Source organism: Pleurodeles waltl, chromosome 7 (genome assembly GCF_031143425.1).
Source record: "Pleurodeles waltl isolate 20211129_DDA chromosome 7, aPleWal1.hap1.20221129, whole genome shotgun sequence".
NCBI classification, from domain to species: Eukaryota; Metazoa; Chordata; class Amphibia; order Caudata; family Salamandridae; genus Pleurodeles; species Pleurodeles waltl.
Window position 1 is genome coordinate 869,962,793 of NC_090446.1, and position 18,921 is coordinate 869,981,713.

The following is an 18,921-nucleotide window of genomic DNA, read 5'->3' on the forward strand; positions in this document are numbered from 1 at the left end:
CGTCAGCCAAGCCAGGGCTGCGTTGTAAGTTGGCATTGTTGCATCACGCAGTTACCGAGCGATGTTCCGGGCTTCGGTGCAGGCAGCAGCAAAGTGGCATTTCTGCAGCGGGATGTTGCATGACTTCTTGTATTGCTACACCACACTCGCCTTCAAGGCCCCAGGACTGGATTTGGCACCACTTGGCAGAGCAGGACTCACAGCAGCGGAGCCCAAATGCTGGTAGCAAGATGAAGGTGAAGTCTTTGATGTTCCTGAGACTTCAGAAACAGGAGACAAGCTAAGTCAGGCCCTTGGATAAACTTTAGATTGCGTGATGTAGAGAGTTAGATCTAGTCCTCACACTCCTAGGCAAGAAGTTGCAGGCAACAGGGCCACACCGCAGAGCAAACAGCAAAGTGGGCGTCCCTCCTGACAATAGTACAGATCTTTTACCTGGTAGAATGTCCTCTGTCCAGCAGTGTTCCAAGTATATGGTGTCAGAGTTCTGATACTTATACCCAAATATGCATTTAAAGTGGGAGAGGCTTCAAAGAGTGGTTTTGAAATTACCCAGTTCCCTTTCAGCCCAGTCCAGTCCATCAGGAGGCCAGTGGGGAGCTATCACTCACTTGTGTGGGATCAGGTCGCTACCCTTTGAAGTGTAAGTGAGATCCCCTCCACCCTTCCTGCCCAGGCAGAACCAACAGTATGCAGATGGAATGTAGGGACATTTGACTGTTCTGTGTTGTTAGCTGACTGAATAGATTGCATGAAGGTAGCTGTCAACTAACCTTACACAGACCAGACATGGATTGGAGGCAGGCTAATGATAGTTAAAGTAAGAAAATGACAACGTTCTAAAAGTGGGATTTTCAGACCTGCAATTTTAAAACCATGTTTACCAAAAATGTGTTTTTAAGTTGTAAGTCCAGAGATATCAACCTCCATTTGTATATATTTTCCCAATTGGAAATTACACTCAAAATATATCTTAAGGCAATTACCATGCTAGCCTATTGGAGGGATAGGCCTTGCAATAGTGAAAAACGAATTTGAGAGTTTTTCACTACCTGAACATGTTTTAAACTTAAAAGTACATGTCATACTTTTTAAATGCACCGTGTCAAGCCCTTGGGGCTAAGCATGGCCTAACTTAGGGGTGTCTTACATGTAAAAAAAGAAAAGGTTTAGGTGGGTAAGTGGGTACACTTGCCAGATTGAAATGGCAGTTTAAACTGCACACACAGGCTCTGCAAAGGCGATCCTGAGGCATGTTTGAAAGACTATCGAAGTGGGTGGCACAACTAGTGCTGAAGACCCACTACTAGCATTTAAATTATAGGACCTGCTGTGAAATAAAATCACCAGTGTTTCACTAATCTTAGAAAATGTCAAATCCATCACTGGTGTACCTGTCCTAAAAAAAAAAAACTACTTCAGACCCAAGAATTCTCACCAATTATTGGGCCATCTCCCCAGTTGCTTTGTTTCAAATTTGTTTGGAAAGAGCGGGTGTAATCTGCTCAAAGAATTTGTTGGGGTTTATTCAGTCCTCCAACTGTTTAGGGTGGTTTTCACCTGCTTAATACAGATACTGTGGTGGTTCTAGTCCTAGATGATTGCAGCCATCATACAATTAAGTGTCTGCAGCCTTGACACGGGTCATGATTAGGGATGGGTAAAACTTGCAGAGTTCCACTCCACAGTTTTACATAAATACTCAGTGAGATTCCACAGAGTTCCGCAGACAGTTGTGAAATATGCATGTCTTGCTACTGTTGTGGCAAATTAGTGATGGCAGCGTGAGCATCACTGTAAAATCAGCATTAACTGCACCATGTGGTGCGCAAGATCGTGCAGCTATTTGAGTTGACTTTGCTACCGCTCAATTAGAAAACCTATTCGACCAGCAGCAAATCTACTCAAGAAGCAGCACTGTAACCACAACTGCCCACATTAGAAAATCGCTCTAGGGGATGGCAAATCTCGCTCGTACTTGCATTTCTGGATCTACCTGAGAAAACAATTCAGCCATGCAGAGGTTAGCAGAATTCGGCCAGAACTCCTTGTTACAAGAGTAACACAGGGTCGCCAAATTCTACCAATTCCACAGGCAGAATAAAACATGCTGTACACCCCTGGTTGTGTTGTCATTAATTAGTTGTCTTGATTTTAACACTAAGGGTCCAGCTTTGTTCCAAGACTTTTTAACTCCCCACTCACAGAAAGTTGTTTTAACCTCCTTCTAATTAACTCTGCAACAGATTTCTTGTGGTGGTCACAGAGTTATATTTTGTCCCTCATATAGTTTAATGTCTAGTTACTCATCCTGGCATTCTTCATCCAATCTTTTGTGTTGGAGATGTTCAATTTCTGCAGTCACCCCAGAGTTTTGTGTTCCTCTTGCTAAACACGTTTTTGCTGGCCCTTGTGCACTTTACCCCTACCAACCAGAGGTAAAGCAGTTGTGCTGTCCTTCTAAACATAGATAAGTTGTCATATGCCTAAGTGGCACATTTAATTTAATTATAGGTCCCTAGTATATGGTACTACATGCTCCTAGGCCCTGTAAGTTAAATGCTTCAAGTAGGCTGCATCACTCATCGTGCAACCCGCTGCAGTAGCACTGTAAAACACGTGTCCAGCGCTGCCACTGCCCCCTGTGCGTATAGTTTTAAACTGTCATTTCCATCTAGCAACGTAAATCTTTTGTACGGCCTAAAATTCCTTTTGAATAAGTCACCCTAAAACAGTTCTTAATTGCCCATAACATAGGATGTATGGTATTTATGAACTAGGACATGAATATTTAAAGGTTTCAAGTCGTTTTTCACAATAGCAAAGCAGGCTTTCCCATAGAGAAACATTGGGTTACATTATAACAATTTATAATGTTTCATTTCGGTTTGGGAACAGCTAGAAAAATGGTTCAAGGATGTATTTTAATAGTACTTTAAAATCAAACTTAGTGGTAAAGTTTCAATTTATATTACTATTTTAAAAATGACACTTTTAGAATATTGGCATTTTCATGCCTAAGTCAAATATGCCTTTCTGCCAGTGCATAGTGTCACGTGACTGTTAAATAGCTTCCCTGTGGTGAGATTTGGATTGATCCTATACTCTGCATATGCAGGGACATTTCATATCCTGAAAACCACTTATCAATGTCACCCCACCATTCAGCTAAGCACCAGATCTTAGAGGAATGTGGACTCTTTTACTTCTCATAAGCACTTCACTGTCGCTGCCACCATCTTCACAGGGCTCAGAAGCCCTTTTTTCTCTCAGGCCCTGTTCTCTGTGGTCCATCTCATGGGCCAGCAGGGCCTTCTCTGCCGCCAAGGCTAATGTGTTCTCCTCCAGGGCTAGGGTAGTGAGCTGTAATTTCAGGTCCCTCTCCTCCTTCCTACCCTCCAACTTGGCAGGGGTCAGGCTGTGGTTGGACACACTGCTCACAGTCCTTGACAGGGCAGATGAACCTACTCTTAGGAGCCCATTTTCCTACTCTTGCTCGGAGACCACTGAAGGGGTACTCCTCTCCTGGACAAAAGGCTTGGCTGTGGAGAGGGTTTTTTCCTCCTTGGGCAGGATGACCAGGGGATTGGAGCCAGCCCTTTCCTGATCTTCAAAGAGTGCCCACCTTGTCACTGGTACATGCAGCTCACACCTATTCCTGTCCCCCTTTGTCTTCCTAGTCAGTGTATCTCCAAATCCAGTGGGATGGGACAACTGCCCTAGAGCTGGTTTTGAGGGACCATATGGGAGGATTTGCACCTATAGGTGGGCACCTTGAGCTCTGACCATGGGAAGAAAGACTCTCCTGTGTTGGAATGGGGTACAGAGATGCACTGTGTGATATTGTACAGTACAACAGGCAGGGTGTGCTGCAAAAGTGGCTAGGGTCATCCCTGGGAACTTTTGCCCTGTTGGTTAGAGAGTGGACAGAATACCCCCCCCCCACCACCACCACCACCACCACCACCACCACCACAGGGTTTCACTGGGCATAATTGTGGCATCCCCAGCACCCTCCCAAAATCACGTCAGGACCTGTAGAAAAACAGAAGAGGACTGGGCCTGCTGTCTGTGACTTAAGAGCCTTGGAAACTGGACCTGCTCTCCCTCTTCTACCAGGGACAACGAATTAGCAAACAGAGGTCATAATGGTGGACTCCTGCTTGGACCACAGGGACAAAAACAAAGAGGCCCTTTTCCTTCAACTGCCCAGCTGATCAAGACCAGATCTTGCTGCTGTGGCCTCCACCTGCTACCCTGTGACTCTCTAAGTGGCTCCCCTGAGATCGCAGGGTGTTTTAGAAGTGTAGTCCTGTGCTAAATTCGTACTTAAAGGGCTAAAGTTCTGCACCACTCTACACAGGCACTTCTAAAAATGCGATCACAAGAGTATATGAGCATCTTTGAATGCAACCACACATCGTTATCACTTGAATGTTGCAGTCGCAAGTGCTCTGCACGTTTTGAGTGTTGTATTCTAATTTTTTGGTGCATCATCCGAGAGTATATAATCAAGCAATGATACTACCAATAATATGGCAGGCTTATTCTTCCTTTATGTTTTCACAGGCAATACTTTGATGTCATTGCATGAGATAGGTGGAGTATAGTTTATCTTTAGCATGCATAGGACGTGCTTGGGCACATGTTTCCTTTAAGGACTGTCACTAGGGAGTCACCCTTGGTCCTGATGATAAACCCAGGGGTAGGCTTTGAAACATGTAGACCAGGAAGGCAGGTACATAATATACCCCACTTCCACTTACCCCATTTTTTAATCATACCTCCTGTTGGACCTGGCCCTTTTACTGGGTCATTTCCTAGACTTTTTGCCTTTTGCCTCATTATTTTTCTGACCTTTGTTGGCTAACGTTTTGACTCTGAGCATTTTTTCCAGTGCTAAAGTACATGTGCTCTCCCTTACAAAATTGGTGTGATTGGCTTATAACTAATTGGCATATTTAATTTACCTATAAGTCCCTTGTAAAGTGGTATCCCTATACCCTATCCCTATACCCAGGGCCTGTAAATTAAATGCTACTAGTGGGCCTGCAGCGCTGCTTGTGCCACCCACTGAAGTAGCTTGTCAAACCTATCTCAGGCCTGCTAGCGAAGGGCCTGTGTGCGCAGTTTTCTGCCACAGGAACCTGGCATCTAAATTTACATGCCAGGCCCAGAACTCCTCTTTTACTACATGTAAGTCACCCCTAAGCTAGTCCTATGGGCAGGGTGGCATATATGTAGAAGGCAGGTAATGTGCCAGGTTGCGTGGCCTGTCCTGGTAGTGGCAAACAGCCTAACTTGGTGTCTCACTGCTGTGAGTGCTGCCTTTTCATAGGATTGCTTGAGAAATGCCCTGCCTTATGTATAAGGGGTATTGTCTGATTTCTGAGAGGTAGCGCAGGCATGTTTGATATGGTTGTGATCAGAAATGCTGATTACTGGTGTAGGTGTATTTTTTATTACTGTCACAGAAATGCCACTTCTAGAAAGTGCGCATTTATCTGTGCTTATGACTGTTGTTTTGCAGCTTGCCTCCAATCCACGTCTGGGCAGACTGACAGTTGGGGCTTTGTGCGTACTTTTCAGACAGCCTATACACAGGGAGGGTGGAGGTGTCACAGAGGTGCATCTGCATACTGAATAGCCTTCCCGGGCTGAGAGAAGGGAAAGGCGGGGCATACCTGCATTTGTAAAGGCTGTGCTCTGGCCTCGCACAATAGGGTCGTTTACCCCCCACTGATGTTTGGAACCTGTGCTGGAGGAGAGAAAGGGCACTCCCAAAACCAGTTGTAACTGGTTGGAACCCCCTCTCCTCCCCATTGCAAAACACACTGTAAACTTAGTATAAGTACAGGGGAACTTTCCCCACAATTTAGACATTCTTTGGACATTCTTCAGACTCCAGAAAACTTAACTGGAGCTGGACGCAGGACGCTGTTGAGAGGACTCGCCAGGACCACCTTGGACTGCTGCTGCTGTGCTGACCTGTGACCTGCCTGGCCACAAGGAGAAACTGCCACTGCTGACATCCACTTGTGTGCTGGCCTGTAGCTGGGTTCGCCAGCCCTGTACCCCTTCTTCATTGTTTTTGTCTCTAGAGGCAGGGGTGCTGTGGCCCCTGACCTCCGTAAACTTATTCTTGCACAAGGAGGGCTGTTTTGACGATGAAGCACTGGGAGAGCGCTCCTGAGTGCCCTGCATGCCTTTAAAGCACTTTTCCTGGCCCAAAATCTCCACCGCTGCCCGGGATCACTGACGTACCCCTTGTGCTGTTTTGAGCACTCTTTTGTGCCTAAAAATCACTGCCGCAGCCCGGGCATAGTGCTTTGAACCACGCTGTCTGTGGAGCTTTGGGAACGCTCCTATGCGCTCTCCTGAATGACCTCACTGCCGTCACCAGCGCTCCTCGATCACCGCAGCAACCCGGCTTTTGGTGTGTTCTTCAGGGCGCTGGAGCTGCGCTGTCCTTGGTGCCCCCGGGGCATCTAAAAGTAAAGGAATAGGAGCGAGCGTGCTTCTATCGTGCCCCTGGGGCGAGCTCGCTCTCTGGAGCACCCCCGGGGCACAAGCAGGAACATTGCGGACCGGCTCACTGTGTAGATTCCCAGCCGGGCGAGGGAACGGAAGCCTCCTCAGATGCTCCCCACCAGGTCCTCAATATCATTTGAGGCCCTGTTGCCCCCCCTTTCGAGGGAGGGCTGGTCGAGGCCCAGGGGAGTCCCCCCAGAGGACGCGGCCCACGGAAGGGCCCACACCTAAGGAGAAAGAGCTTGCGTGGTTGAGCATGGCAGCGCTATGCTGTGTGTTGGTATGTGTCTGGGCTTTTAACCAAGCCCACTGCATGCCCATCACTATCACTCGTTTGTGCGCTTGCCTTTCAAAAATCCTTTCTTTTTGTTGGTAACTGCTTTACGTTTGTCCCTCCCTAGGGTGGTTTTATTAGTGCCTTGGCTATCCACCCTGGTACATGGATAATTGCACATTTGCCGATAACTTTGACTGCGAGCGAACTTCTTTTACTTTTTGTGGGTCTCCTTCATGCTCACGGCAGTGCTTTGAATTGGTTTGCTTATGTCAACTATTTTACTTTTGATTTTCAGTTTGTGTGGCAAGAAAAGTCCAGTTAGTGATTTTCAACGCAAATAGCTCTAACTCTAGCAAACGCGAAACCCATTGCATTTCAAATGCTTGTTTTTTAAGCTGGGCTTTTAGTCATTTCACATAGTCACTTAGGAGAGTAAGCATGGCTTTTTCTCCTTCTACTCCCTCTTTTGAGCTATTTTACCTAACCATTTAAAAATGCATAACTCTGATTCCTCTGACTGTCTTTTCATCACTTTGTTTATTAAATTATATTTTATTTTTCTAATTAATTTTGGGATTTTTATTGTTTTAGCACTGCATAAACACTTTACACCTTGCCTCTAACTTAAGCCTGACTGCTTTGCACCACATTTTCAGAGTGTTATGCACAGGTTTTTTATTGACTTTTGTGACTCACCCTGACCAGGATTGTGATTGTCCTTTGAGGTGGATTCTCACCCCCATCAACTAATAATACACAATCACTTACATTTTGGCTCCATGTACTTTATATATGCCAACAAAATACGTAGCTTTCATAAGATCTCACATGACTTGAAATTCAGCTCAGAAAACTTGCATAGTTGATTTCAAGTGGTCATAAATTGAGGAAGTTGTAGTCAGCTGAACTCAGCAGGGGTGAGACTGGGATTCTGGCATATCTCTTAGCTAGACTTCGGTAATCTCCTTTTTGCCCACAAAGTTATGAATCCTACCCAGACTAATCCCTTCTAAAGAATCTTAGAATCAAGCTTGACACTTGTTTGAGACTGAAACTCAAATCAGCACTATAGTTAGTTTGTGTTCCTTTTTTTAAGTGTTGAAAAGAATCCTGTTTATGATTTTTTATTATTTTAGGTACCACGATGCTCTATATCTTCAGCTCCTTGCGGGCTCCATATTTAGGTTTCAATTGATTAAAAAAGTAGTGGCTAAAATATGCCTGTATCTGCTGAAACGAATTCATGGTACACCTTCATTAGCATCACTCCGTTGGCTGCCGTTTTAGCAGTGAATAGTGACTAAGGCCCAGATGTACTACCCAGAGTTTTGCAACTTGCAATTTGTGACTCATTTGCGAGTCACAAATTACGAGTAGCAAAAACTTATGTACAACAATGTACTTTACACTGTGATTCCCAATGGGATCGCAAATTACCTACCTCATTAATATTCATGAGGTAGGTCGCAATTTGCGACCCCATTGGGAATGGCAGCACTCACAGGGATAGTGGCCTGCTGGGGACAACAGACCACCATGTTTGTGACTGCTTTTAAATATAGCAGTGTTTTTTTTTTTAATGCAACCCGTTTTCCTTAAAGGAAAACGGGCTGCATTTAAAAACAAAAAATGAAAAGTTTTCTTTTCAACTTTTCAGAGCAGGCAGTGGTCCGTGGGGCCACTGCCTGCTCTGAAAAATATTTTTGCTCCCATTCACAAAGGGGAAGGTGTCCTGTGGGGACCCCTTCTTGTTTGCAAATTGTTTTGTGACCGCATTCACGGTCACAAAACAACCCTATATCGCACTGCAACTCGCAATTAGGAAGGGAACGTCCAATCCTAATTGTGACTCGCAAACCCTTTTTGCGATTCAGTAAATAGATAACCGAATCACAAAAATGGGTCTGTATATACCAAAATGCTTTTTTCTCGTCGCAAACGGTACATACATGTGGCTGTGAGTCCATGCATGCAAGGTCTTCAGTAGTAATCGACAGACACCACTTTAAATGTGTTTTCAATTGTATTGTCTTTCTCACTCCTTACAGTCAATGGATCAATGCCTTCTACAAGTCGCCAAAGTTGAAACAGTTATTGTGGGATTGAGGGTTATCTCAGGGGCAGCTGTTATTCATTAGAACAGGTTCCCTTTGGCCATTCGGTAAGAATGCAACTTTTTAAAATTAAGGAAGGCTTTAAAAGCATCGCTTTAAGGTGCTCAAAAGTATGCTGAGTTTTAGCCGTGCTCTAACTTAGCAATTATTAGTGCTTTGATGCCTTCAGGTGAACGTGCACTTAATAAACCCCCAATCTAATACAGTTCTCGTGGCCTGTACGTGCCGCACTGCTTCTGTAATCTGAAGTGACTTGCAGTTCTGATGCAACACTTTAAATGCGATTAGCTAGGAGGCAAAAGTGCAGCACAGATGTTGGTGCAGTAGGCTTGAACGTGGTCTGTTCTTGCTTAGCAGTGCTTTAAATGGAAATATAGAACTGCAGGTACTCACTAGTAATAGTACCTGTTTCCGCCTGAAAAGTGCTGGTACTCTTCCCATTAAATGCACTGCAGCAGTGCTGAGAAGTGCAGGTACTCTCCTTTACACTCCCCCACCCATAGCCACTGAGCGTCATCCATCCTCCCATGGCCCACAGAACGTGTGTAAGATCAGTAAATGCCTACGATTGCGCACATGGTCTGCATTGCTTTAGCTAGCTCATCCAGTGTTTCTTAAAACTGACCTGTTCCAGTAGCGAAATAGAGCCCTTCTCCAGGGGCTCACGCTACGAGTGACAACTGTGTCATCTGCTGTCAACACATCTTTACCCGCTCCTAGTCCTGGCAGGGAACTGGTGAGGGCCTTTAGGTGTGTCTTTCGTGTCTTCTGTGCCCTTTGCATGAGTGTAGCCAGTATAGTGATGCAGTCATTGTCCTCGCCGCTTTCCACGCCTTTGCCTGTACTTCCAAGGTGAAATGTCATTTTGCTGTAAAGGGACAATGTGTAATGCAGAGAGCAGTAAAATCTTGAGTCATTCTTCTCTGAACAGAGGGAAAGCTTAGGCAGAGCAGCAGAACAGCCAGTAATTGTGCAGTGCTGAAAGCAGATGGTGATAGAAGGAGCAGCGAAGAGACCATGTGCATGTTAATTGTAAAACATGTGAAGCACCCTCAGTGCGGGTGCATGCGCGTTGTAGGAGCTTTCATGCGTGCGTCCTCTCGCACGTCACAGTGGAAAGGGTTTATTTCTCGCCCGTCTCCACACATAATTAACATGTCCAGTATTGTACAGATTTGTGGTGCCGTTTGACATCCAACAACGGGGCAAAAGAAATTGGGCCTCATTTACAAGGTTTTGACGCAGGGCAGCGCCGAAAGCCTTCTTGCCCTGCGTCAAAACAAAAGGACAGGAAGCACTGTATCTACAAGATGCAAAGCATGCCTGTCCTTTTCCCCTGCGCAGGCGCACTAACTGCTGCCACGTGCCAAAGCAGGCACCCATGGCGCCAGGGTGCCTGCTTTGCAGAGATGATTGTTTTTGTGCAGGAAGGGACACCTTGCTGCAGAAAAACAATCACAAGAGGCGTTTTTCTCTTTCTATGTGTGCTATAAACCTCAAAACGCATTGAAAAGGAAAAAACAGGGAGATATTAGGATATTTCTCCCTGTTGTGTCACCTTTACGCCACCCCTCATGTGGCATAGGTTTCTGATGCAATCCCATGTTTACAAAACCCTGTAAATTTGGGAATGCGTCAAAATCCATGGATGTTGCGTGGGAACATCCACGCAACACCCATGGAAATGCCTCCCTGACACAATGCTGCATTGCCTTACTCCATTTCTACAAAGCCATGAAAGGCCATGCAAGATGGCTTTTTGTGGCTTTGTAGTTATGGGTCGTCTGCCCGTCATAAAAAGTAACGCACCGGCAGCGCAGGAAGCTTGTAAATAAGCCCCTTATTTCTAAGTGAAGCTTTATTTAAAATATAAACTAATTCCCAAGGTTTCACCTGGGTAATCCTCCAGGCCTTGAGAAACTGGTAGGTTGTGTGCATCAACGCCGGCGTGCAAAGTGGCAAATATGTCTGCCGAATAAGTAGGCCTCAATGCACCCATCACCAAATACCACAGTAATGTGTTCTCTCTGAAACCCCTTATGAATTATGGGGATGATATTTTCATTGCGAAGATGTCTTAGATTGTTCAACGAGTCTGACGCCGTAGTTATTCCGGGGTATGGCGGGGTTACATCAATGTTAGTATTGATTTCCGTGTGTTTGAGGTGGGCACATGTGGCTAGCATTTCAGTTCATCACAATTCCGTGCTCAGCTGAGCGAGCACGCCATGGTAAATGACGACTGCCCAGAGAGGGGGGGGGGGGGGGAGAAGGGGGTCGGGCGCACGACTAACCCTAGCTACCAAAGCACACAGGCTGCGTGAATCCACACACAATTCTCCCGGGGCTGCGGAAATAAAGCCGGATCTAAGTGTGCAGTGTCGCGTCGATATACACATGAGCATGAATTAAACGTATTTCAGAATGATAAGTGCAGACTGGAGGGAACAGCCGCGACAGAGCCTGGAAACCAGTACAGTACAGTGTTCGTGGTGAGAAAGCGGAGCTGCCGTCCATAACCCAACGCGTTTCCACGAATGGACCATTATATAGTGCGTGTGCCAAAGGCGTTTAAAGTGCATCCTGAACGGCTCTAACCAACTGTGCCAGAACGATCTTTGTTTTTTTATATGTAGGGTTTAATGTTAGCGTTAAGCTGTTTTCCTTGACCTTTCTGGTTTTGGTATAAAGTCGAACAAGTGCACAAGAAGCTAGAGTGATACTTGAAATAAAGGTTGTTCTGTGTGATATAAAATCAATAAAATTGATATAGAGCAACATTCCATTTCATCGATCACATATTTGTGTAAAGTGAGACTTCCAGGTTTAGACCAGTGACCAATTGAAGGGGCTCCGCTACGTAGTCAGTAGAGCTCGTCGCGTTAGTGCCATTTAGAGAGGGCATTGCACCTTGGCCAGCAGGGCCCCGTGATTCTCCGTGGGCAGGAAACGACCTTCAGATGGGAAGGACAACAAATCCTACATCACTTCCTGAACGCGGCCTTGGATTACCAGGCTTCGGTGGGGTGGGAGTAGTGATGGGCTTTGTGCTTGAAGGACTCTTGGATTCAGCGCAGCGAGGGACCCTTCACTTGCTGAGTCCGCATCACCTCGAAAGCTTCTGGGCAGTGGGGGGGAGCCTGGAACTGACAAAAGCGCGCACCACACATTCCTAGTTCTGGGAGGGTGCTGAACGGGCATGGACTGACGCCGCATTCATGGCTTTGTGCCCCGCGGTTGCCGGAGCAGTTTTAGTCACAGTTTTAGTCACAGATGCATTTCCAGAGCTGTCGGGGATGGCGCGCGCCTTCCAGCCCTTCCGCTGATGCCAGAGTTGAGCGTTGCATTCCACCCTGAGCCCCTCGCACGTGCCTGCGCCAGTTTGTCTGAGAGTCATATAACTAAAATGAAAAGTCTGGTGTAGTGAACCCCGTAGACACGGGCCCCTCGAGGTTAAAGAGTGGGTAGGACCACTTCCGGCCTCTGGAGAGTAAAGAGTGGCTAGGACCACTTCCGGCTATTAGGGGAACACGCGCAATTCTAGCTTGAGCCAATACCAAAATATTAAAAGTTGTTTGATCTCTGAGCCCCGACCACTTACTTTGAGTAAGAGTCCTCATATGGTTAATTTCACGCTCATCGGGCTTCTGCATTGATCCCAGTGCTCTCGGCGTTTACCGTTGCTTCGTGGTAAAACTTTGAAGTGCTTTAGGCCACGTGCCTGGACACCCTATAACAGCTGCGCTTGCAAGCATCCTGGCAATGTATACAGGCTGCTGCTCCCTGCTGTCATTGCTATGCTTCGAAGTGAATAGTAAAGCCAGTGCAATCTATGCAATGGAGTTGTTTCATAAGGGACAGTAACTCACACCAGGGTCTGGTACCGAGCATAGGGACGCTTCTCCTAATACGACCACCTCCTGGCAGTGGGAACGTGTTTTAGGTGGAATGGGCTGCTGCCCTAATTCGCGTGCTGTGAAGCACAGGCGTCAGGTTCACTGACATCCCCATAGCTTGCTATTACCAATATGCGCCTTTTGTGTTGAACTCAGCAGAGAGGCCAATGGCTGAATGGGCACGATGTGGCAGTCTCTCTGTTTTTATACACATAATGGTGGCGCCGCGCACCTGCAGAACAGGTTCCCCACGTCCTCCCTTTCCACACGGTCCCTTATGGGTACCAGAGGACTTTGGTATTTTGCTCACACACCTTTCACAGCGCTACTGGGAGCGTTTGATCTGATAAAACCAATCTCCAGCTCTCTGGGCACGTCCGGCTGATTCTCCTGCGTCTAGCACAGCAGCACTGATTTAATTAATGCAGCTTTCACTGACTAATCTATACATTATGTCTCTCTGTATGGTTTCTTATAGAAGAGCCAATTGGCTGTGACTAGCAAACCAAATGCATGTACATTAATCATCCTCAAATAAATCAAACAGCGCTTGCGCGTTGCATGCTAAGCCGTTCCAGGACAGACCTCCAAGCTTACCCAGGCAGCTCCCCGCCCCCACCTCGGCTCCCACGTACATCTAGAGCCAGGGAAGCTCCTTCAGCCTGTTGGTTCCCTGAACAACGGAGGGCGAGGCTTCAGAAGAGCGGGGGAACTCGCATATCTACGCGGCCCTGACCGGCGCCCGGCACAGGGCGGGCAGCAGGCTCTGAGCCGGGGGCAGATCGGATTTCCTTTGCTGTGATACTATAATTGGCAACATGGCAGCCCACGAATCTGCCATTGTTCATTCCCTCTGAGGCGAATGATTTAATAAGGTGTTTTCGGTCAAATAGCACCGTAGCTGCCACGGGAACACAGCTGATTTGCAAAAAAAAAAAAAAAAATCTGTGTCATCCACAGGTGCACAGTTGATACCACTATACAGTTTCTCGATTTAAAAACACAGTAAACCATGTCAACTTGCTTTGCAGAGACGCTCGATAGAACTTTACGTGTTTGAAAAATCACTTTGGGGAAGGGTAACCAGAGCCACGTCTGGGCTGAGCCGCAGATGCGCTTTTGGAAGTCGGCTGGATGCAGTGCACATGTGCTGGCAGAGCGCACCACTGGCGGCCGGCCGCGCGCTCCCTCGCATACTTGGTGCAGTTGTGGCTGGGGACGGTGCGCGCCGCTGTTCCACACGCACTGCTGCCTCCGGAGCAGCGCCATCCGGTCCCCTCCGTGGACTCAGGCGCGGCAGGGAGAGGGGGTGAGTCAGAGCTTCCCGGCGTAGGGTTGGTCACCCTCCAGCACTGCCGCTAGAGACTGCCGTTCCTTCCGGGGTGCCCCGTGTGCTACCAGGACTCCTCCCAAGCACGCAGGGGAAGAGGAGCCCGCCAAGAACTCCGAGAGGACCAACGGTGCCTGCCGGCCGCCCCGGGACGTAACACAACTCGTCCCAGCGAAGGAGGGGGCGCGGGAGCGCGCAGCAAACTCCGGGCCGAGCCCCTCTGCCGGACGGACCACCCTGAGAGACAACAGGGCAGAAGAGAAAGAAGGGGCCTGCCACGAGCCCCTGTGCTGTGCGGTAGTTGGACCTTTGTACTGGACGGGCAGCTGTCGAAGACTCGCCCTCTACTAACTCCGCGATGACCCACTATGCCGGACCGACTGCGCCGTGAGATAACAGACCCTGTCCCGGAGCGGGACCGAGGACAGCGCCACAGAGCCAGAGATGAGACCCTGTGCCGGACGGGCCACCCCGTGAGACAACCGTACCGGAGACCCCCGCAGACTGGCTCCGAGATGAGCCCCTGTGCCGGACGGGCCACCCCGTGAGACAACAGCGGCAGGCAGCAGAGCAACAGGGGCCGCCACAAACTCCGAGATGAGCCCCTGCACTGGCCGGGCCGGCCGTGGGCGCCACGCACTCTTCCTCTCGCTGCTCTTGGGGCTCTGCGCTGGGGGCTCCGCGCTCATCCGCTACGCCGTGCCCGAGGAGGCGCAGAGGGGGTCTCGAGTGGGGAATCTGGTGGCAGACCTGGGCCTAGAGCTCCGGGGGCTCGCGGAGCGCCGGCTGCGGGTGGTCCCCGGAGGAGGGGGCCGGCGCTACTTCGAGGCGGACCTGGAGAGCGGGGCGCTGTACGTGAACGAGAGGATAGACCGCGAGGAGCTGTGCGGGCCAGCCGCGCCCTGCCTGCTCACCCTGGAGGTGGTGGCCGAGAACCCCCTGGAGCTGTACAGCGCCGTGGTGGAGGTGCAGGACATCAACGACAACAACCCGGCCTTCCCGGCAGGGGACATGCGGCTGGACATCAGCGAGTCAGTGGCCCCCGGGGCGCGCTTCCCGCTGGAGAGCGCGCAGGACCCCGACGTGGGGGTCAACTCCTTGCAGACCTATAGGCTCAGCCCCAATGGGCACTTCACCCTCAGCGTTCAGACTGGGGGGGACGGCACCAAGTATGCCGAGTTAGTCCTGGAGAAGGGGCTGGACAGGGAGGCGGAGGAAGAACTGCTCTTGACACTCACTGGGGTGGACGGGGGGACCCCGGCCAGGTCTGCCAGCGTGCAGATACTCGTGCACGTGCAGGACGCCAATGACAACGCCCCCGCCTTCAACCAGACCCTCTACAGGGCCAACATTTTGGAAAACACGCCCACGGGCGCTCTGATTGTCAAAGTCCACGCAGTAGATTTGGACCAAGGATCCAATGGGGAAATTGTATATTCGTTTAGCAGCCATACCCCGGCCAAAGTGCGGGAACTGTTCGCCCTGGATTCTGTGACCGGGGAAATAAAGGTCAAAGGCCAGCTGGACTATGAGCAGCGGAAGGAGTATGAGATATACATACAGGCAAAAGACAGGGGCACGAATCCTCAGGTGGCCCATTGCAAGGTGTCGGCGGTAATAATTGATGTGAATGACAACACGCCGGAGATCACGGTCACCTCTCTATATAGCCCAGTGCCGGAAGATGCGCTCAGGGGGACGGTGGTTGCCCTACTGAGCGTCACTGATCTGGATTCTGGTGACAATGGGCTGGTGAACTGTGCCATTCCTCCAAACATCCCTTTCGTTCTAAGTTCTTCCATCAAAAATTACTATACCTTGGAGACACAGGCAGGCCTTGACAGGGAACAGGTGTCTGAGTATAACATCACCATCACCGCCACAGATTCAGGGACCCCTCCGCTTTCAACAGAAAGGAGGATTCAGGTACAAGTGTCAGATGTGAACGACAACCCACCAGCATCCGCACAGCCGTACTACGATGTGTATGTGATAGAGAACAATGCCCCTGGGGTGCCAATATTCAACGTCAGCGCCTCTGACCCGGATGTAGACTTAAATGGCCGCCTCTCCTACTCCATTCTTCAAAATGGTAATTCCGGGGATGTTATTCTGCGATATTTCTCAATTAATTCTGAGAATGGAACGGTTTTTGTTCTGGCTTCCCTAGATCACGAAGGCACCAGAGAGTATAAGATGACAGTCCGTGTGCACGATGGGGGCAGCCCATCTTTAGCTACGGACATCCCTATAAATGTGTTTGTTGTGGATACAAATGACAATGCCCCTTTAGTTTTGTACCCTCCCCCAAACTCAAATTCTGCACAAGTGGATTCTGTGCCTCGGTCGATAAGTGCAGGGAGTGTAGTGACTAAAGTTGTGGCCTGGGATGCAGATACAGGACACAATGCCTGGATCTCGTATTCGCTCTCCAAGGCCACAGACTTGAGCCTTTTTAAGATTGGGCTTCACAGTGGGGAGATAAGGACTGCTCGAGATGTTCTGGAAAACGATCTGTCCAAGCAGACATTGGTCATTGCAGTAAGAGACAATGGGCAGCCCCCGTTGTCGTCCACTGTCACACTCACGATATCAATGACAGACACATCTGCAGAAGCGCTGGCCCATGATGGAAATGTGGCTGCCAAAAAGCATCAGAAAAACAATTTGACATTTTATTTAATCATAGCAGTGGTTGTGGTTTCTGCTCTCTTTATTATCACCCTCTTGACTGTGGGGGTGGTCAAATTTTACAAGTGGAAAAAGACCAGGGATCTTTATAACAACTCCAGGAGCACCCTATACAGGGCGAGCGAGACCCTGCACTATGTGGATGCAGTCCGGGGTGGGCTTCCACCTCACAACCTGTACCATCAGGTGTATCTGACAACAGACTCGCGCAAGACTGACACCATATATAAGATGAGGTGCTCACCAAGTCCTATTGGAAGTCAGCAAAACACCTTGAAAATAGGGGAGCCCAACTTGTATAACCAGTTACTGAAAGACAGCAACAGACTCCCAAGCCCGCTTGAGGTAATGTGATCCTTTGAAACTGTGGTAAAATTATTGACCGTGTGTAGTACCCCAAGCTCCTCATCCCACCCAAGACACACCTTTCCCAGCATTGTAGACTGTCATGCCACAGTGGAGTTCTGAAAGGCCCACAAGACGGAGTTAGAACATGATGTGTGCGCCGTGACTATCATAAGAAATGTAATTATTTTTTAGCAGAGGGGCTATATCACTGCCAGGGTGGATGGGGTGAAGAGTCTGCTCTGTGCTGCGCGGAATTGTGGTTGATATGAGTTCCTCAGTTGCATGCTATACTTTTAAAATATACATTGAGTATAATGAACTTAAATGCATAACAGACCATGTTTGGCCATTGTCAGATTTGCAAACGCCTTTTAAATTGTGGACCAATCAATCATACTGTAAATCTAACTATAACTCGGACTTAAAATACATTGCATGGACCAAAAGGGACATTTACATTTCTCTACTGTCCCCTTTCTCATTCAGCCACAGTGCATCACCACAGACTGCTGTGACATACACAGTGGAAAGTATGCAAACGTCCGCGTTTATAGTGGAGAAATGTAAATGTCACTCAGTGTCCTCTTGCCCACAGCTTGCGCATTGCTCTTTAAAGAGTGCATCTTGTTAAAAGTCTGGAGTGAGGAGTCAGTGTGTATTCACCTGGTGTTCTTGCCACGCCTGGTATTGAGAGTTCTTGTGATTACATAATGTTTCTCACCAGTAAGCAGGGGACCGGCCCAGGAGGGAAGATGTGAATAGATTCAAATGTACCGTTTTGTCACCCATTAGACTCTCTCTTGAAAATGAAGGTGAGGGACACATTATTGTCACTGTGATGGGATTTTGTTTTAAAAGACATTGATAATGGCACCCGAGTTAGCTCAATAGGGTTAGTGCATGCTGCAGAGAGGTGCGTGGCGTCAAAATGTTCCAGGTTATATGCAATATGGTTTACTCAGCTTTTCACTCTTGTGAGGTCTCTTAAGCCAATACCATCGGGTTTTGGCAATGTAACTACAATTACATTAGGCACAAAACACATTGGCATATGTGGTCTATGATAAATCATTGATCAGTTAATTAGGTTCTGATAAGTGGATGAATATTATGGAACTGTTTCTGCATGCATCATTGAACTGTGCAATGGTAACGCGTTCTGTAAGATTTTCACAATTCACCTCGAATTGGTATATGCCACAGAGTATCATTCTGTACTGTCCAGGCCTGTGGGGTTTGGTGTTGTAATATTCAGATTGCGAGCATGTGTTTACATGCACTTCAGAGCTGTAACCTTACCTCGAATCATTGTGTGTTCTTATGGCTTAAGGCTATGGCCATCTTAAAACTGTTTCACACAGGGTCGTGTGTCAAACGTTGGGAGAGTGTCTCACTGGTCTGTTGTTTTTCTAGGAATAAATGCGCACTGCTTCCTGTTTATCAACCAGGCTCATATCTCACCATCTGCTTATTCAACAAGTCACAGTCCTGTGAGTTTTCATACTGTTCTTCCCCTTCTCACGTGCCCAGTCTTTAATTAAGTGGAAAATCTGTTTTCCACAGTGCATCACCCCGGAATTGAGAATGACTTTGAATAGGGTGATATATTTTTGCAGTCCTAGGTTAGAAAAGGCAAATGCACACATCAGTTGAAATCAGTACGTCTAATTATTTAACCAAATATGTCATGAGTTTCGTCCTCACAAACGCAAAAACTCCATACTGCCCTCCAGA

General features: G+C 48.0%; 1 protein-coding gene across 33 annotated transcripts in view; it reads left to right on the forward strand.

Moving 5' to 3' along the window:
* LOC138245662 (protocadherin gamma-C3-like) overlaps positions 1-18,921 on the forward strand; it is an 830,748-nt gene that overhangs the window by 611,228 nt on the left and 200,599 nt on the right. The window contains exon 1 of one of the 33 annotated variants that reach the window (XM_069199446.1): positions 13,566-17,184. The exons of the other annotated variants lie outside the window; for them this stretch is intronic. Within the exon in view, the coding sequence (XP_069055547.1) occupies positions 14,746-17,184 (2,439 nt within the window). The 5' untranslated portion in view covers positions 13,566-14,745. Of the gene's footprint in view, positions 1-13,565; positions 17,185-18,921 lie in introns of those variants that run through there. 33 annotated transcript variants of the gene reach the window in all.